General features: G+C 40.1%; 2 protein-coding genes across 3 annotated transcripts in view; both read left to right on the top strand.

Moving 5' to 3' along the window:
* Nucleotides 1–2,183, top strand: part of KLHL2 (kelch like family member 2) — a 60,694-nt gene extending 58,511 nt beyond the window's left edge. Inside the window, exons 13-15 of the mRNA XM_080630074.1 lie at nucleotides 250–390; nucleotides 553–696; nucleotides 1,351–2,183. Of these exons, the coding sequence (XP_080486200.1) occupies nucleotides 250–390; nucleotides 553–696; nucleotides 1,351–1,379 (314 nt within the window). The 3' untranslated portion in view covers nucleotides 1,380–2,183. The remainder of the gene's footprint in view (nucleotides 1–249; nucleotides 391–552; nucleotides 697–1,350) is intronic.
* Nucleotides 2,184–3,491: 1,308 nt separating this feature from the next.
* On the top strand, nucleotides 3,492–12,240 carry MSMO1 (methylsterol monooxygenase 1). 2 transcript variants are annotated; one of them, XM_080629222.1, is made up of 6 exons: nucleotides 3,492–3,606; nucleotides 5,373–5,682; nucleotides 6,635–6,783; nucleotides 7,649–7,775; nucleotides 9,620–9,774; nucleotides 11,241–12,240. In XM_080629222.1, the coding sequence occupies exons 2-6, from the start codon at nucleotides 5,428–5,430 to the stop codon at nucleotides 11,446–11,448; spliced, it is 894 nt and encodes a 297-aa protein (XP_080485348.1). In that variant the 5' UTR covers nucleotides 3,492–3,606; nucleotides 5,373–5,427; the 3' UTR covers nucleotides 11,449–12,240. The 2 variants fall into 2 exon arrangements, with proteins under 2 accessions (XP_080485348.1, XP_080485349.1); XM_080629223.1 differs by lacking the exon at nucleotides 3,492–3,606 and adding an exon at nucleotides 3,649–3,966.
* Nucleotides 12,241–21,087: the final 8,847 nt, after the last annotated feature.

Raw genomic sequence — 21,087 nt, 5'->3', positions numbered from 1 at the left:
CTGTTGCAGAACAGCTCTGGTCTTTGTATGCTGCATTGCGGTAGATGGGCATGCGAGACATTTTATCAGCTTCCTGCTGTAGCTACCATCTCTCTGCTTTAGTGCATCCTGACCCAAATGTTCTTTGAATTAGTTCCTAACATTGACCAGATGAAAGATTTATGTTAGTAGATGTAGTATTTGTTGGTTTTGCTTTGTATCAGTCAAACTGTTCTCTGGTTAATTTTGAGTATTTTCCTATGTTCACAGGTGTTGGTGTGTTAAACAATTTATTGTATGCGGTAGGTGGTCATGATGGTCCTTTGGTAAGAAAAAGTGTTGAAGTGTTTGACCCTGTCGCCAGTACGTGGAAGCAGGTTGCAGACATGAACATGTGCAGAAGGAATGCAGGTATACACAACAAGTACCTTAAAATGGTAGTAATACCATTTGGTGTGAATGGCACATTCCTGGATTTCTGCTGCTTTTGTGAAGTTGCAGAATAGAAATCATGCTTTTATGGGGTGAACAAGCCAATTTCTAATTTTCAGATTGGTTTCCTGTCTTTTTTAGGTGTTTGTGCTGTAAATGGTCTCTTGTATGTGGTTGGAGGAGATGACGGTTCCTGTAATTTATCAACAGTGGAATATTATAATCCAACAACTGATAAATGGACAGTTGTGTCATCTTGTATGAGTACAGGAAGGAGCTATGCAGGTAATGTGTGTAGATATATTTTTAACTGACTTCTTGCAGTATAACTGCTAGGATAAGAAATTTGACAAAGCATCAAAACCAAGTCCTGTCTAAGGTAAACCCTAAGATACCAGAATAGATGTGAAGAAACTGATGGGTACGTTTTGAATGATGACTTCAAACAATTATTCACTACAAGCTAAAAGATGGTATTAAATTGTACTCAATAGGGATTTAGCACATAAGTGCTGAGTCAGAAAGACAATTCTGGTATGACCAGTCCTTTTTTTAACAAGATATTTGTGTTGCAATCTACAAAGGTCCAATTCTGAAGTTCTTTGGGATTTGATATTTAGAAAACAAGAACTGATTTGTGAACCTTTTCCCTCAATAATTGCAGTTTCTCAAATGAATTAAGTGGATGTAAATGATGTATTTCACAGATAAAATTAAATTTGAGTAATGGCAAATTTTTTTCAAGTCACAAAAACTTTCAGAACTTTGCGCTGATTCAGACAACATTCTGTCAGAGAAATTAGGGAAAATATCAACATTGATGCTACTGCAGTTTATGCTACTTGCAAGGTATTATATTAAAACTTTCTTTTCATATTCTTGAATTTTTGTAAAATACTACCTAAAGATTTCTGCCTTTTTTTTTTCTCTTCACTCCAGGTGTTACAGTTATTGACAAACCATTATGATCAGTAAAGAGATTTTCAACTTGATTATGCACTAGAAGCAGTCTTCAACAAGTGTATTTGAAGTGACTGAGTATCTAAGCACTTCTCTACTTGTAGCTGCACCTTGAGTCACAGAGGAAGATGTGACTATCTACATTACAGATGACAGATGAAGATTACTCTAGGTAGAAGCAGTGTGTTGGATCATTCTGCAGTTGTGCAGAAGCTGATTGAATTTTTGAAGTCTGGTGGACAATTTTTTTTACTGCAAGGTCTTCAAAAAGAAACAAAAAAGGCCACTTTCATAAGGGCGGACTTACGTCAGTCACGACTGAGAAACAGATTGTCAGTGAAGAATGGTGTGTATTCTGGTGAAAGTAAATTTTTGTCTTATTTTTTCCAGAGACTAATAAATATATTTAAAGAAATGAACTGTCAGTCTTCATAGTAAGTATTGGATCCCACCTCAGTAATTCAAGCTGGCATGGGGTAAATTTGTTTCCTTTTATAAGACTTTTGTTACATAACTATACTATGTGCATATGTTTATGTGAGCATAACTTGCTTTCTATTGGAATTCTTCGAAACCTGATTTTACTATTTATAATTTGGCACAGTACTTTGAATATGTCGGTACTATGTTGTAAAACAGAGTTGTATTTTTTGATATGTAACAATGCTTAACTACTACTAATTCCCACTGAAAGAGATCAGAGATGGTATTAACATTGAACAGGTGTAATTTTGAGATCTTTTTAATAAAAATGTTGTCTGTACTTTTGATTTCTTTTTTTCTGTTCAATTTTGGTCACATTTAGGTGTTACTTCTTTCGTACCTTTTTATCCAAAAGGTGATTTGGCATGAAAATAACTGAAAATTTATAATGAATGTATGAAATTGCGTCGAACTTGCATGGTACTAAGGCCTATTTATGCGTGTAACCTTAGCTTCTATTAGCTAATATCTCAATATACTGTATGTGGCCATGCTTATAAAGCAGCTCATTTTTATTCGTTCTTGGATGGCCTCCTTTTAACATGACCAAAGTTATTGTCATATTTGAGATTTTCTTCAAATAAAAGTTTGTATATTGGTTTCCTAATGCCAACAGGTTGCTTAAAACTTGTGTTTCTCAATACAAGTCTCAAACCAAAAAATCTTGATAGAAGTGAAGGGAGATTTATGCTTTGGGGGGGGGGGTGGGGAGGAAGGGGGGAGAGAGAGAGAGGGGCAAGCTGATGTTCTAAGGAACCAATGTCAGCCAATTGAAAAGAGCTATTAAGGTTTAGGAACTGGTTATGTAATTATCACTGTTTTGCTGCAGGTCTTTCTGAAATCTTTGGTTTTCAATTAGTTTAAGGTAACGTCCACCTCAGATAGTTTCACTGGAACTTAAGAGCTGTGACATTTGTGTGATAGCTGAGAATAACATTTTGGGGGGAGGGGGGCAGACACTTGAATTAAATGGATGCTTATGTTTTGCTGGGGATATTGTATGACGTATTGTGGGTCGAGGTACTGGGTTGCACTATAAAGCACTGCAAAGCATTGCACATTTGTACTTGTGTTATTTTACCTGCATCATAGCACACTCAATGAATGGAGTTATGGTTCATTGCTCTCACGCTGTACCCTTGTATTTCAGCCCTTTTACCGACTTCCATCAGGCCAGCTCGTGTATAGGCATCAGGCCGCCGCCCGTCCCCGCAGGCACCGCTCTAACGGCAGCGCGGGTGCAGGTAACGAGCTGCGCGGTCTCCCCTCGGGAACCGACGCTTCCAACGCCCCGGCCGCCTCCGCCCCGTCGTCTAAGCCCCGACTCCCCTTCTCCTGCCACTGTGTTTCTAGGCAGCTCCCGCAGCCGGCCACGCCCGGCTCGGACGTGCACAGAGCGGTACCAGACCCAGGGTCAAGGGTCGGACCGCGCCCTCCCCGCCCACCTCTGCCCACCTGAGACACAGCTCTCCTCCTCGTCACGTCTTTTACGTCACCCGGCCTCCCTCCCGCATCATTGGCTACTCGCCGAGGTCTCACTATCCTCACTCCACCCCTTCAGCCAATCGGAACGCGGGAGCCGCAGCCTCGTCCGGCCTTCCTCACGCCTGACTCTCCGCCACTGCTTCCAGCCAGCCAATGGGCGCCGCGCCGGGCGTGCCTGCGCGGCCAATAGGAGGGCTTACTTGAAGAGCCGGCGGCTCCGGCTGTTGTTATTCCTGCGACGGACGCTGCCGCTGCTGCCCAACTGAGGTGAGGGGACGTGCGGGCCTCGACGAGGGGGAGGGCGGGAGAGACCCGGCCCGATCTGACCGGGGTGCCGGGGAGCAGGCCCCCGTTTGGTCGGTCGGGCACATCCTGGTAACTGCGTTGCGCAGGGCCGCGCTGGGTGAAGGGCCGGCAGTGCGCGGGTGCCGCGGCTGGCCGCCTCCCCTGGGCATTGCCCCCAGTCGCCGTCCCGCGGTGAGCGGTTTGTGCCAACTGCCCGCCGGCGGCGTGCGTGTACCACGGTCTCCGCTTCCTCGCGGGGCACTTGTTGGCTAGGCGGGGTGGAGGAGCCCGACCCAGGCACAGGCTGGCCTCTGGCATCTCAGCTAGCCAGTTCTCGGGAGGGTGAGTAGTCCGGCGTGCCTATCGGGTTGGGAGCTCTGGTGGTAAGCCTCCCTAGCATCTGCTATGATACGTTTACAGTTAATAAAATGATACCTAAGATTAGGTTAAGTGATAATGAAATTTAGGGTGGATATAAGGAAGAAATTATTTTCTGTGAGGGTGGTGAGGGGCTGGCACAGGTTGCCCAGAGAAGCTGTGGCTGCCCCATCCCTAGCAGTGTTCAAGGCCAGGTTGGACAGGGCTTTGACCAACCTGATCTGGTGGAAGGTGTCCCTGCCCATGGTATGAGGGTTGGAACTAGATTATCTTAAGGCCCTTTCCAACCCAAACTATTCTGTGATCTACTTTTAGGAAACAGTAGCATCTTCATGCTGTTGCTAAGAAAGAAAAATGGTAACTACTGTTGTTGAATACCAAGCTTGGTGCACTCTTCATGTTGGACCTAGTCTGAACATATCAACTGAGGGCTAATTGGCATCCTCTGGCCTATGAATTACACACATGTTCTAGACTGGAAGATGGGTGTGTTAGGGGGGTGCAAAGGAGGCCCATGAAAATGAGCAGAGGGCACATTGCCCACAGAGAGAGGCAGAGAGGGTTGGGACGAAGAAAAGAAGGCTCAGTATATAAAGGACTTGTAAGAAAGGTGGAGAAAGACTTTTTGCTAAGGCCTGTAATGACAAGACAAGGGGTAGTTGTTTTGAACTAGAAAAGGGTAGATCTAGATTAGTTCTTACGAAGAAATTCTTCACTGTGTTGGGTGGTGAGGCACTGGAACATGGTGTCCAGAGAAGCTGTGACTGCCACAGTGTTCAAGGCTAGGTTGTACAGGGCTTGGAGCAACCTGATCTAGAGGGAGATGTCCCATGGCATAGGGTTCGAACTAGATCGTCCTTAAAGCTCCCTTTCAACCCAGACCAAGAAGAAGCCTACTCTGAGGAAGTGGCAAAAGTTCAGAGCACCTTCAGGAGTGCTGCCTCTATGCTTTTGGGAGCTGTGATGAAATCTCCCATTAGTTACAAAAGGCAGATTATCTCAATCCTACTGCTGTTTAAAGGTAGTCCGCTGGGTTGATGTATTTTCCATGGGTTCTGGCTCACAGCTACAAGAAGAATTAGGCTGAGTAATCAAGACACCACAGTTAATTTAATGTCTAAATCTGTTTTGAACCCTTTTGTGAAGAATAGAATTTTCCTGCAGAAAACTTGGAATAAAATTGGTTAATAATTAACATTTGTTTATCCTTTTGCTCCCTTGATGTAATGCCAAAACTTGGGAGCTGGTTCCCTTCCTTTCCCTTTCCTGTTTTTACTTTAAAACTAGGTAACAACTAAGGTAGGTAATGTTCTGTTTTGTTTTACTGAAAATTAACTGATGCTTATTCAATTTTTTCTTAAAATTTTCAGGTTACTTACAGACAACTGCAGAAGAACTGTAATTGTGATGCTTGATGTTTGAACGATGGCAATGAACGACAGCGTTAACATTTTGAACTCTGCTTATCTGGCAGTGGAATATATAGACTCTTTCTTGCCTGACAATCCCCTGCAGCAGCCATTTAAAAATGCCTGGAATTACATGCTGGATAACTACACAAAGTTCCAGATTGCAACTTGGGGATCGCTGCTAGTTCATGAAGTTTCATACTTCTTGCTCTGTGTACCTGGGTTTGTCTTTCAGTTCATACCATATATGCAAAAGTACAAAATTCAGCAGGTAAGAGAAAGTTGTGAAATACACATTTCCTGATATCTTTTTTTGAACGTGTAAAGTAGAAAATATAACTGCAGTTTCATAGTTTCCAGTTTATATGACCCCATATTCTCTGTCACACGGACATCCTGGAAGTGGCAGAGAAGAACTGCTATATGTATGAGGAGAAAGAGAAGTGGATTTTGGGGAAGGAAACGAGGTTTGTGGGGTTTTTTTGAGGGAGTATATTCTTACCATCATGGTGGTATATGAAGAAAAGGGTATGTCAGTCTTACAGCAAAGGTTTTTACAGGAAGGTGTAATAAAATCATAGCATCTGGTGGTAGAGGTCTGTTTTAGTATTATAAAAGAAGAACATGGTGTGCTTACTTACTAGCAAGTGTTTCTTTCAAAGTACCTGTAGGCACATCCAGTATCTAAAGATGATTGGTTTTTCCCCAGTTCATTGTAATATGAATTGGAAACTAGTAATTTCAGAAGCTGGTATTATTAGAGAGATTGATAAAATGTCTCTCTGCAAAAACTGGGTGTTTTCAAGACAACTTATTTCTTCACAAGCTTCTGTCTTCAGCTTGTTATTTTAGCTATGGGAAATACATTCTGTGGTGTGAAGAACAAAAACTTTGATTTGTGTTAAACTGTTGAACGTGAAATGTTCCTGCTAATTGCAAACGGTGGAATAGCAAGAATAATTTGGGGCAGCAGGCAAAGACAGCCAATCTCTGTTAAGAGAGGCTTTAAGTTTTATGGAAAGCTAGCTTAGAAAAATGAGGTTTTGATGAAACTGAATCTAATACTGTGTAATTTGTATTGCCTGAGTTGATTTGTATTATTGAAGGAGCTGCTGTCTGTCGTCCAAGGAGAAATGAAACTGCTTCTAAAGTAATTTTTGCAGCACTTCAGTTACCTGCCATAGAAATATGTAACATAACTGTTTCTTTCTGCTGCTTCTTAGGATAAACCAGAAACATGGGAAAAACAGTGGAAGTGCTTCAAAACACTCCTCTTCAATCACTTTTTCATTCAACTTCCTCTGATTTGTGGCACCTATTACTTCACAGAGTATTTTAACATTCCATATGGGTGGGAAGAGATGCCTAGATGGTAGGTACATTTTTCTCATGTGTTGATACTGAGTTGCATGCAGTTGGGGGCAGAATATTTAACAGGTAGTGTCATCAAATCTAATACACAATGATATTTGATGATGTAAACTACATTTGTTGATCTTGCTTCTGTTGATGCTTAACTGCTATTAGAGTTTTCTAGACCTATCTTTTTAATAGCCCAAATTGTTCTGATACTCTGAAGAAGGGATATTAGAAGGAATTTATGGGAGCGACACAAGATTCATGATGGCATGGGTTATATATTGGACATTGCGGGGGGTGTTATCCAGAGGCTTTTTATTTTTCCTGTTTCTTCCTTCCGCCTTATTTTATACCATAGCAGCAAGGTGTTTGTCGAAAGAGAGAAGGTACTACCTTGTTCACATTCTTCTACTTTTTGTACTAAACTGACTTAGAGGGGGAGGAGGTGCACTTAGAACTAATTCAGCTTTGTTTTAAAGTATGTCAGTGTTCTGACAATAGCAGTTCTTTACAGCAGAAGGTCATCTTTCTTGGAAAGCTATTTTCTATCTGGTTTGATAGCTGATGCAGCTCTATATTTTTATATTTAGGTCTTACATTCTGTGGGTGTTCTCTATAGATCGTCTGTGTAACGTTGGAATGACAGCTTGTTGTACTGCATGCTAACTCACTTTGCATATAAACAGATGAGCTGATAAGCACAAAAGCTCTTGTATATAGTAATTAATTCTTTCAGTATGTTAAAAAGGTAATGTCAATGTCAGTCAGTAATAGCCATAAACATTTCCCACCCTTACTAGCATATAAATTATTTTCTCTTTCAAGATTATGCATTTGCTAGTGTATTCTATAACTAATAGCTTTTCTTCTTTTTAAAGGTATGTCCTGGTTGGCCAGTGTTTTGGATGTGCGGTGATTGAGGATGCCTGGCACTATTTCCTGCATAGATTGCTGCATCACAAGAGAATATACAAGTATATCCATAAGGTTCACCATGAGTTTGTTGTATGTATTCCTTGATTTTAGTTTTTTTTAAATAGTTTTTAGTATATGCAGTTTCATACAACTTATTTGAAAGTCTTTTTTCATAGAATCATGGAATCATCTAGGTTGGATAAGGCCTTTAAGATCATCAAGTTTCCCCCAGGACTGCCAAGTCCACCACAAAACCATGTCACTGGGCCTTGTATGCACGATTTCTGAACACTTCAGGGATGGTGATTCCACCACTTTGTTGGGAAGCCTGTTCCAGTGCCTGATCACCCTGTTTCTGAAACACCTCTTGTGATTATATTTCATTTAATGGGAAAGATTGCGTTCTTGCTAAAGTTTGTTCCTGTCTGTTGGGCCAGGCTTTTAAAAGTGTATTTATATGTCTCATTCCTGGGGGAGGGGAAGTGGTAGGTTTCTGGTTTCAATTGTTTGTCAGTTTTCCACCACCTATTATGTTATCCAGAGCATACTAATCCCCAGAACACAACCCAGCCAGGCGGCTCCTGCGTGGCCTCTGTGTGCATCATATATGCAGCATACTTGATTCAGGGAAGGATTATAGCTTTGGATGTGGGCTTCTGTAAGCAGTACAGCCAATTGCGTCGTTATGCATTGAGAGCACAGTGCAGTACAGAGAGACTTGGGGTAGTTCTGCATTGAGCGCAAGATAATAAGCCATGCTTGGCTGGTGATGGCACTGTTCTGAGCCAGGCAGGGTGCAGCAGTGCTTACACCTCGCGATTGGTATAGCTTACTTACTTACTTACAGTTGGTATAGCTGTGTTTAGATGGCACTGTCTCTGGGTAACAGAAGTCATTGCTACTATGTGCACTGCTGTGTTTCAGTGTATAACCTATAGTGTGCCTAAGGAGAACTGCAAGCTACTGGGTCGGGGGTGATTTATATGGGCAGCAAATAATAGAGAAGCTTGGTATTGACTAATGCATGCAGATCTGTGTACACCTGCAGCAGCAGCTGCTGTTTTCCTCTTGCTTTTGGCAGCCAGACAGGTCTCCAGCAGGAACAGCTTCTATCCATTATTCTTGAGAGTGCTTAGCAGTTCACACATAAGTGATCTCTAGTCTAATGGCTGTTTCACTAAAGACTTTACCTGGTAGTAAAAAGTGATGATTTTAAAATTACCCTTATGCCAAATATTTTTTCTATATAACAGAAATAATTTCCTAATAATCAAACTTAGAATCTTTAGCATTAGGTTAAATTTTTTTAAGCTGTTCTTTTTATACTACTTTTGAAAACTCTCTATGGAATGTCATTTTTGGTAAACTAAATGTAGGAATGACTGGTGTGTGTGTAGGAAAGAATATGTTATTTCAATCTCAAAATAGCATTTGAACAGTATTTTAAAATATCATCAAAGATGAGTTTTTTTTGAGTTTTTATTTTTAAAATAAATTTCCAAGTGAATCCTGATTCTGAGAGTGTTTTGGCTTCCTTCTTCTACTTCTGAGACGGGATGCATAGCAAGGCTGATAGGAGCTTGCCAAACACTTTCATATTCCTGAAATAATGCTTTGGCCTGGGGTAGTGGTAAGAGTAAATAAAAATTTTAAACTTTTCAATTAGTAGTGAAGTGTTTGGAATTGCTAATGGAATGATAAATCTCATGACCTTGGAATACTGTTTTCTGTTTTCCCAACAGAGAGCTTAACACCTGTGTTAGGGCCCTTGCTCAATCCATACCATTTCCTTTGCCCATAACATCATTCCGTTTGTTCTATTGTAGTCTCGTGGGGTAATGGGAAGGGGAGAGTACCACAGAATGGTAATTCTGATTTGGAGGTATATAAGATTGAAAATGGTGACTGTTTCCCTGTCTGTTATCTCTTTCTAGTCTCCATTTGGAATGCAAGCAGAATACGCACATCCTCTAGAAACACTTATCCTTGGAGCTGGCTTTTTTATTGGAATTGTTGTTTTCTGTAACCATGTGATTCTTCTGTGGGCATGGGTAATCTGTCGCTTGATGGAAACCATTGACGTACACAGGTGAAATCCTCATTTCTTGCCAATAATTGCTTTTTCTCTCTCCCTGAGTCTGTCTCAAACTTACCTATCTGTTTCACTGACACTTGCTATTTATTTCGCACTGAAGTGCTTTTATGCATCTTACAGAGAATGACATAAACTGCACAGTTACCACTGGTTTATGTTTTGAGGTAGTATTAGTAATAAGTCTTGCTAATTAAGAAAGTGTAGACTATCAGCTAGAGCACTTCAAGGAAGGTTTCAGAAGCTAGGTGCTTTAGGATGTCTGGCTCTTGATATTTGGTGTACAAGTGATCTTGCATGTATTAGAACACTGAAAATCAATTGCAAAAAGTGATATTCCAGTCAAGAGTTCTTTCCGTTTAATGCTTTGTCAGACATTTTTCCCAGAGAAGAGAGCTCAGACTGTACAACCACTGACTGTGCCTAAAATAAATATATAAATTGCTTTTATTGAAGATACAAAGGGCAAGACTCTTCTGTTGTAAAACTGACTTCCTTCAAATTTGGATCCAAAATGCTAGTGCAAATCTCAGTAGGCTCAGTTGAGTTCACCTGCAAATGAATGAGATTTTCCTTCCTACGCTCAAGAGGATGAAGACTATAAGAGTTAATTTTTGAAATGCTAGTATTATACTTGACCTTGTATCTGTAAATTTATGTATTATAAGCATATAGTGTCTTATTGTAAGCTGACTGCTAAGTGTTCTAGTGGAACAAAATCATTGTACAAATCATTGCTGGCTTAGTTACATGTTGCTTGCAGACTGAGAAGTATATGTTGTGACATATCATAAAGTAATTGATGCAAAATATGAATCTCCTTTGATAATTACTATTTTAGTTTGTGGTCCACGAGATATTTATAACAAACTGCTTTGTGCTTTTCCCACTAGGTGGTGGTAAGATGCTTTCCAGTACTATTAAGCTAAAGAGCTGAAATCCCTTTAAAGCAAACTGTTCTGATTTTAATATTATTTTAATCACATATTTTGAATGTTAAACATTTGAAGAACTTGCAGTAAGCTGAAAATAAGAGTAGAAATACTACAACTGTAGTTGGTTTGAGATACTGTTTCATGAGCACCTGAGCTGATGTTCATAGCTTGTTACTAAAAGATTGTGTAATTTCTTGTTCCTCATCCCTGACATCACTCAACTGAGTCAGTTAAAGCTGTGATTTTTAGTTAGTTGCTTATTTTAGGTGACTTGCTTTTTGTACTGCCTAGTAAACTGAGCTGAAAAGGTCAACAAGTGCCAAAACCACTTTGGGATAGTTGACAGAAGCATTTGGCTAGGATAGGAGGGATTTTGGTTTCATATTAAGGCAGTATTTCAGTGAATACCTCAAGGCCTTACAATACCAGAGGTTTTTTTATTTCATAAAAATTACAAGTTAGTGTCTATATTTTGTGGTTTATGTCTGGAAAAGATCCTTACTACATTTGCTTTTTTCTCCACTGTAGTGGCTACGATGTTCCACTGAACCCTCTTCATTTGATACCTTTCTATGCTGGGGCCCGTTTTCATGACTTCCATCACATGAACTTCATCGGCAATTACGCTTCAACCTTCACGTGGTGGGACAGAATCTTTGGTACAGACTCTCAGTTCATTGCCTATAAAGAAAAAGAGAAGAAGCAACAACTCATAACAAAGAAGAAGGTTAACTAAATTTCCAGTGTAAAAATTCTGATGCTAATACTGGTAGTCAACTTTTGCTTTTCTGTAAAGCAAAATAGTGATTGGGTGTTAAGCATAAATCTTGTTCCTTGGATACTAAGTGGTAGGGAAAAACAGCTAGTTACACTGCAGTATCTTCCTAATGGGAATGCTTTCTATTTTATACGTAAGTACTGCATATATTTTAACTACAGATTTAAAGATGATGCAAAAATCTGAGAAGACTTGTGTCTATCCTTTTTTTTTTTTTTTTTTTTTTTTTATTTTTATTTTTTTTTTTAAAAAAATAAAATTTCAATTTTATCTTTAATGTTGCCCACTTTGGATCAAGTAGAATTGTATAGGAACACTGAAATTGGACTTAGTTTTTTAAATATATATTCTTAAATTTGTAATATCAAATAGCAAAACATATTAACTAGTATCAGCATTGTATTATTTATATATTGGGTAAAAGTTGCTTAAAACCAAAATGTCTGTTAATAGGAAGCTTGGACAGGCCTTTTGCACACTGGATAATGCAACCTGTTAATAACAGAATATATGGCTAAACATGAATTAGCAGAGACATTCCTGATCTAGATTTACTATGTTATTTTAGATTCTAAGTAAAAAGAATAGAAGTTTTTGTTTGAAGAAACTGGTTTTCTGCTGCTCTTCTGAAGTTGGTCTGTCAGTGTACTTAGCATTTACATTACATTCTTCTCTATGTGTTGTAATTTGCTGAACTGACTTGTTGCTATATTTGCACTTGTGACTGATGAAATAAATGTGGTTTGGTTTGATGAGTGTATTATACCTTTCATATGCTTTTTTAATACAATGTTGTGATAAAAGCCATGTAGGATACAGCGTCTTACTCTGTTCATCTCTTCAATGAAGAAGCATTTTTTCTGTTAGTATAGTCTTAAAACAGTTCCATCTGTTGAACTACTTACAGAGACAGCAGTAAGAAATGGAGCACATCTTGTAAATTCTGCTGGTTTGTGTATCGAAGGACTTGGGATACATAGCTACTTGGTGTAGTGGCAACTTCTGGGCCGGGTGCATTTTCAAGTTAAGCTGCAGCTTTTTCAAACTAGAGTCTCAAAATACGCTACTTGAGTTGTACTAGTAATAGAGACTAATACTGTTGAGTCTACTCTAAATATTTGTCTGTTGCACAGGAAATAATTGGAAGTATTTAAGAAGGGCTTAAACCCTTATAAAGGTCTTGCACTTTGTATTTCAATGTCAGCTGCTTTTCAGACTTAAAATACCACTTCATCTACCCTTTAAGTCCTTTAGAGATGCTTACAGAGTTTAAGACCACCTGAATCTTCATGCTGCTTCATGTGTAGTCTAGTGTAATACCCAAAACAGGGCTTCCTGTGAAAGTGCAGATGAGAGCCTGCTTCTAACAAAACCCCAAGGTGTTAATGACATTCAGAGTGATTCAAATGTTACTTGAGATGTGGGAGTGGATCAGATTCCTCTTCTGCATGTGTTTTGTAGAAGATTTTACTTCTCTGTCTGTATCCCTGTTGAAATCTGGTGTTCTTCCAGTTCCCCTTCCCTCTAAAAAGAAGTAAAAACACTTGACCGTGGCAGGTGAATGGAAGCTGAAATCCCTGTGGTGTTCAGTTTTCAGTAGAGTCTGGTACTTAAGACTTGTGAGTCCATATGCACAACCAGCCTGAACTCTCCATGGTGGAAGTGACCTCTAAGCAGATTTCAAAGATGGCCATTATACTCTTTTGCTTTGCCAACTTCCACTCATCCTGCAGCTGCAGCTATCCTTAGCTTTATTTTACTGAACCCGTAGCCTAAAAACACAAGGAGCTTTCAGTGCTTCAGATCTTCCCTGTGTACATGATCCTATTCACTATTTCTCAGCCTCCTGTCTGATGCCTGTGCACAATTGCAAAATTGTGTACAACTGTCAGCCGATTGCTTAAATGCTCTAGTAAAGGAATTTGTAAAAGCTTCATGTGTCCTCAGCTATTGGAGAGCTTCATCAGAGCACTAAAAGCTTGACAGACTACTTACAAAGTTGCAACCTTCAAGAGGTTTTGAAAATGTAATTTTAACATATTCCTTAGGCCATCTTTTCAGGTGATGTGCTTGGTTTTTTTCTAATACCCATTGCTAATTCTTTTTTTTTTTTTTGTTATTTTATGTACGTCTTGAAGTGTACAATGTGCTTTTGATCCTCTTTTACAAATCCCTGGAGAATTAATGCAAGCTGTGATTTATAGATTTATTATTTCCTGAAAAGCTGTGTCAATTGGGCCACTCTTAACATGGGAACTCACACTAGAAAACTACCAGCTTGTTTTGCTGCAGGACTCAAGTAGACCCTTATTTTATTACCACCTTTTCAAATGCAGAACCTTGCATTCAGTATTGAAGATGATGCTGGCTAGTAAATGACCTGTCTCATTAATAGGCATCTTTTATGCATATCAGGAACTGAGTTAGGCAATTATATTTTTGAGGGTTTAGGCCTTTATTAAATGACTAGGGGTTTTTTTTCCATACTTAGTGAAAGTGACTATAGAATATGTGTAGTTCTGAAAACTAAGAGGGTTTTGTGCAATGGAAAAAAATGAAAGCAAGATCTGGATAATAGGTTTTGGCTCTTTACAAGGCACAACAGAACCTTACAGAATCTCTTCTCCTTTATCCTTTTTAGCAAGGAGACAGATTTAACTCTTGAAAGTGGTAAGACAGGAGAATAAGTGGGGGAGCAACACTTTCCACAACTTAATCTTCTTGAAAGTCCAGTTTAATTTAAGTAAGGGTCGTCTGTTGGAAATAACAGCTTGTACTGTACCTTAGGATGTGGCAATAATTAAGTCCTATGGAAGCAATGAATTAATTTCTTGGGCCTTGTGTCAAAAACGCATGGAAACTTGAAAAGTATAATAAATTCTTAGGATTGCAAAGTAATCATCTGGTTTTGGCTGCTGCTATGACCTACTAAACAAGGAGGTTTACATTGCACTACAGCATAGCTTGCCAGAAAATATTAATAATGATTGATACTATAATTATATTGGTAGATTAAGAGACTCCATTTGTTTTTCTCAGTGAGTTTATAATAAATGGCTGCTGAGTATTTAAAGATATTTTTAAAGAAAAGTAATATATTTCTAAATTTTTAGCATTCATTTTTATTGAAATATTATATTACTGAAACCTACATTATAGCTACAGGCAGTTATTGTTAACTACAGTGTCTGGTTCACTGCCTTCAAATCTTCATCCCATTTCTGATGGCCCCCTCTCTGTCAGCTGAAGCCTCCTGGTAAATCTCAGCCATTGGAATGTGTAACTGTCAGGTCCAGGGAGAAGGCAACCTATCATCATTGGTTCTTGCTGTAATTTTCTATATGCGAAGGTAATAAACACTGGATTATATCATGCCCTCTGCAGTAAGGCATATGCTCTATTTCTCAGATCACTTCCGTGCCTTGTCTCTGAATTTTCAATGGCTTGATTGAGCTGTAGATACCAGAGCTGTGCGTCTACACTATTCTCTCTAATACCACTTTGGTATAATCACATCCTTCCTCTTTAAATAGTGTCTTCTGTCAACATTCAAAGACAAAATTAGCTGTTCTGCAGCATTATGCTGGAAAATATTGTCAAGTTACCTGTCTATTGGGATCTCTCAATATGTCTAGCACTACTGCTTGCCAGACTGTTCCAGAGTGGTTTATATTTCTTACTCTTAAGTGTAATTTGCAATTTTATGCTCTGAAATATTTAAATGTGCTCAACTTACTAAGTAACCTCAGTCACGTTCCAGAACTGCTATATCTTTATTATTCACCATTCTTGGTCATCCATAAATTTTAATCAGTTTTGATTCACTGAGAAAATTAACCCCTCGATTTTAAATACCAGTCCCTGTGGAAGACCACTGGTGTTAGATAATGACTCACCACTTTTAGAAACCCTCTCAGACAGTTTTATAAACCCTCAGAATGATCCTGCATGGTAGTTTCAATGTATGAGACTGTTTGGCACTACAGCCACGCCATCGCTTAGAAGCAGCATTGCAATTCAGTGTCTCGGCCCGAGCATCGTGCTAGGAGCTGTCGTTACTCCTGCAAACTGAAACATGGGGCAGCAATGAGCCATCTGTGTAGGTATGGAGTATATAAGTGCGAATGTCAGGTACATTTTGCATTAAATGTAAGTTGCAGCCTATAAAGAGGCTTTATGTACATATGTAGGATGCTCAGCACCCCCACAAGAGCACAGTAAGTTCTTAAATACCTGATGGGGTTGAGTTTCAGTAACATGGGTGAGTCATTTAAAAGGCAAAGACAATAAAATATTCAGACTTGCAGTGCATAACTGGAAGGTGGGGTGTTTTTTCCCCTTTCCTTTTCTGTAACCTCCTATGTAACTGCCTCATCTGTGTTTGGATTTTTAAAAATTAATTTTTTTTAGTTTATATTTCCATTGACGTGCCTTACGTGAAACCTCTTCTCTAGGTACTGGAAAAGCTGCAGCTTTCCATGCCTCAACCCTGTTTTGCAAGCATCGCAGAAACAGAGCCACTGAGTTGTGCAAGACATCTTGGAAGCTGGTAACAGAAAATTCTGTCTTGAAGATGTAGCTTTGAGTGACCAGAGCTGCCAGGTATGATATGGCTATATAATCAGCATGCAGGTAAGTTTTGTAAAAGCTTCTTAAAACTCACAAGTTATCTCTACCTAATTGTCCAGTAATCTGTTAACACTGAGATCAACTGTTCTATTGTTGAAATTTATTTGAGCTATTCCTATCATTGATTTCTTGATCGAAATCCTTACCAGCTTTTACCTGGTCTCTGAGGACATACATGGTCTAGAGCTGTTTTTTGTGAATAGCTGTTCTGCGTTAATACCCTAATCAGTCTTTCTGAATTTTCCAAGCCTTGAAAATGTGATATAACTGGATATTAGGCCAAAAATAGCCCTTGTTAGAGAGGCCCTTAAAGACCACCTAGTGATTTGGTTTTGCTGATCTGAACACACTTCTGCCTTGCACATTATGTTCAGCTTATTTGTATATTAGAAAACACTGTCTTCTTTATGCAGTGTAGTGCATGCTCACACTTCTTTCCAAACATAAACCAGAGAAGTTTACTGAGTATTTCCATTGCACAATTATTAACAGTACTTTGTTATTAATAATGTAAGTAGTTTAAACATAATTTAAATATCTGACCTCCAAAATAGAGTGTTTTGAGGTTTCTGTTGTTGCTAATGTACTTCTATGGTTTCTAATAGGCATTTTGGGGTTTGGCTTTTTTTTTAATTTTTGGGTTATAAAAGAAAATAGCTGCCTCAGCCTGCTTGCCACACACAAAAGTGCAGAGTTACTCAAGTCTTGTAAGCAGAACTCTGAGTGTGAGGGTTTGGTTGGTATAGAATCATAGAATCATGGAATAGTTAGGGTTGGAAAGGACCTTAAAATCACCCAGTTCCAACCCCCCTGTCATGAGCAGGGACACCTCACACTAAACCATGTCACCCAGGGCCTCATCCAACCTGGCCTTGAACACCGCCAAGGATGGAGCATTCACAACTTCCTTGGGCAACCCATTCCAGTGCCTCACCACCCTCTCAGTAAAGAATTTCTTCCTTTTATCCAATCTAAACTTCCCCTGTTTAAGTTTGAACCCGTTACCCCTTGTCCTGTCACTACAGTCTCTGATGAAGAGTCCATCCCCAGCAATCTTGTAGGCCCCCTTCAGATACTGGAAGGCTGCTATGAGGTCTCCACGCAGCCTTCTCTTCTCCAGGCTGAACAGCCCCAACTTTCTCAGCCTGTCTCCATACGGGAGGTGCTCCAGTCCCCTGATCATCCTCGTGGCCCTCCTCTAGACTTGCTCCAGCAGCTCTATGTCCTTCTTATGTTGAGGACACCAGAACTGTACACAGTACTGCAAGTGGGGTCTCAAGAGAGAAGAGGGGCAGGATCACCTCCTTCGACCTGCTGGTCACGCTCCTTTTGATGCAGCCCAGGATACGGTTGGCTTTCTGGACTGCGAGCGCACACTGCCGGCTCATGTTCATTTTCTCATCAACCAACACCCCCAAGTCCTTCTCTGCAGGGCTGCTCTGAATCTCTTCTCTGCCCAACCGGTAGCTGTGCCTGGGATTGCTTTGACCCAGGTGTAGGACCTTGCACTTGGCATGGTTGAACTTCATCAGGTTGGCATCAGCCCACCTCACAAGCGTGTCGAGGTCCCTCTGGATGGCATCCCTTCCCTCCGGCGTATCAACCGAACCACACAGCTTGATGTCATCGGCAAACTTGCTGAGGGCGCGCTCAGTCCCACTGTCCATGTCACCCACAAAGGTGTTGAACAAGACAGGTCCCAACACCGATCCCTGAGGGACACCACTCGTTACCGGTCTCCAGCCGGACATCGAGCCATTGACCACAACTCTTTGCTTGTGGCCATCCAGCCAGTTCTTTATCCACCGAGTGATCCACCCATCAAATTGATGTCTCTCCAATTTAGAGACAAGGATGTCGTGTGGGACAGTGTTGAACGCTTTGCACAAGTCCAGGTAGATGACGTCAACTGCTCTGCCCCTGTCCATCAGTTTCATAGCCCCATCATAGAAGGCCATCAAATTGGTCAGGCAGGATTTCCCCTTAGTGAAGCCATGCTGGCTGTCACCAAGCACCTTGTTGTTTTTCATGTGCCTTAGCATGCCTTCCAGGAGAATCTGCTCCAAGAGTTTGCCAGGCACAGAGGTGAGACTGACTGATCTGTAATTCCCCGGGTTTTTTTCTCAAGATTTATTTATATACTTGCTGATGAATCATGGTTTGCTGAAAAAGACAAATTCAGGCAAGTCAAAAGTATGTGAACGTTTGAATCACATTCAGCAAGTTGTTTTGGCCAAAAGAATTGAGTGATATGTAATTATGTATGAATGTTATATATAGTTTGTATATATTTTTATATGTATTTGTCTATAAAAAAGTATTTTTTGGAAACGTCAATGAAATTTTCTTCAACATTACAGAATTATTTAGGCTGTTTGTGAACAAAATATAATCTATTATTCTGTGTCATATACAGACATAAGAAAGAGATAATCCAGTTTTGAAATCTGCTGACCAGGACATTATTTGGACAGGGAGCACTTGGGCTCTACTCCGTACTCTAATTAGTATTATTAGCTTACAAGGCCATACCTAGGAGCATGGTTATGCATATAGGCTGAGGATGCACTTGGGGTTAGGGTATTCTTCTGAGACTAAAGCAAATGCAAAACCTTTTTCCATGTTACAAGGAAATTTGGGCTTTGCATGTGATGATAGTCATCATCACTAACTATGGGAAAGTGGAGGAGGGATCGGATACAAAGGAAGTCATCGGTTTATTCCTCCTGCTCAGTTCTGCGAATGTGCCTAAAGTCTCTGAGAATCTAAGCAGTCTTTTGCAATCCCTTATTAAAAAGAAATTAGTGCATGCGAACTAAAAATGAAATATTAGATAGTATATGAAGTGCTTTGTTTTACACAAGATATATATATGCATGTGTTTTTACAAGTACTCATTCTCTTGATTTTTTAGGAGTGGGGAGTTAATAAGGAAATGTGATGCCATTCAGATCTAGTTGTGAGACTAATTTTGTATAGTGAATAATGATTTACTGCTTGCAGAGACTGAAAAAATAGATGATTTCTGAGCCTACTTGTATCTTTCAGTGATGTATTTTGGGAAAAATAATCTGAAGGGAAGCCAATGAGAATTGCTGCACTGCACAAAGGTTGTTTTTTTTTTGTCTGATCAGAAAGTTCTCCCAGAAAATGACAGTGTAAGTCTAAAATCACAGCATTAGCAGATTTGTTTACTTTGTGTATAAGGTGCAAGGGAAAGTGATGGAGAAAACAAGGAATATTTAGCCTGTGATGAATGTAGCCAACAAAAGTGATAAATCATGTGAATCTTTTGAATGCTAGGTCAGCTGCCTTTAGTTGCAGTTCATCTTGGAGCTCTGAGAGTGCTGCACATATTGCACATAATTCTAAAGTGGTGTGAAGTTGTAAACAAATTTATGATACCATTCCTGTCATTAGGAGGAGAGAAGCCAGAGGGATGGCACATCTGTGATCTTAAGTCTGAGCAGTGATCTTGGAGAGAGAAAACAACATACCATGAAGTCTCTGTACATCCAAATCTTGCAAAATCCTTAGAGTGAATTTGCATTTGTATTGAGATAACCCCAGAGCTAATGTGACATAATATGATAGGCATCTCCCAATGTTTTCTAGCAGTAAGAGAGTTGAAGGCTCCGGGAAGTGCTCTGAAGGTACCTTTGCACATGGTTGCATTCTTGTAACCCTGGAATTAAACTAGACAGAGAAGCGTCTGAACCCCATTGGCATTGAAAGATGTGAGAACTGGGTGAACTGACCTTTGATTATTGCTTCAAATAATGCAGTAAGTATTTATATATAGTAGTTGCATTTTCAGGTGTGAGTTGCATATGCTGGATGGGTTTCCAAGCTAGCTGGTATATCATGAAGTATCAATGAAGATGTTCTCTTATAAGACATTATTTTCATTATCTTATTGGTTGGAACCAGATAGCCCAGAATTTAGGAAAATATCCATATGATCACAAGGGATTATTAACAAATCTTCCTGAAAACTGATTCAGTATAAATTGTTGATGGACGGGGATATTATTATACAGGCTCACTCTTTTCAATTAGAAGAGTAGGGTAAAACTTGTATTAAATTATTGAGGACAAGAATCTATTTGTAGAATTATGACTTGAATGCGTGATTTCTAACTTTTCAAAATGTTGAACCTCTCAAAATTTTGCAGCAAGGCTTTGTGTTCTTTCAAAATAATGAAAACTACTGATCTGGAAGTTGCTTTTTAGCATTTAGCCTTGTTCTTTTATCAGGTGTCCTCTGTGGGCTGTTTCAACATAGTCTAAACACCTATGCCTATAAAAACAGGTTGAAAAAACAGATGGCTTCAGAAGTTCTCTGGTATCTGCGGTCTAGAAGAGACTGTGATTTATTAATGTATTGCAAATGGTTCCTTACATGAGCATTCATTCCCATCGAACATAGTGGGATGTGCTAAGTCAGTATTCTCAGTAACACTTAAGTCTTGCTTTATCCTTTGCTTTCTGTGATGCAGCAAAGCTACCTCACAGATGATGAGCAAAGCAACCTTATAGACGATTGTTTATAGTGTTCCCTGTGAGGCCAGATACATTGTGTTATTCTGCAGTGGTGCTGTTTGAGTCTTTCACGGAGCACTCAGGTTTGTGACAGTGGGTTAACTAGGTGAGACTGCCTGCATGCCCCGCATGACAGAAAAATAAAACGATGAGACGCGCTCCCGAATTCTTGCAATGCATTATTATGATGAGGACGGCTTCAGAGGCTTCTGTCCGCATCGTGCGGCTCCGGTACCGCGGGGCCGCGTCCACATCACCGCCCTCCGCGGGGAGCTGTCGCTATTCCCGCCGCGGAGAGGGGCGGAGCTGCCGGTCACTCCCTGTCCCTCCCCATCGCCTCCCCCCGCCCTCCGCTCCCTCCCTTTTTCCTTCCCTCCCTCCCGCCGGGACGGGCGGCAGCTGCGCGGCCGCGGGCAGCAGTGCGGG

Source organism: Psittacula echo, assembly GCF_963264785.1.
Source record: "Psittacula echo genome assembly, chromosome: 1".
NCBI lineage: Eukaryota > Metazoa > Chordata > Aves > Psittaciformes > Psittacidae > Psittacula > Psittacula echo.
This window is presented reverse-complemented; position numbering and strand designations above follow the sequence as displayed.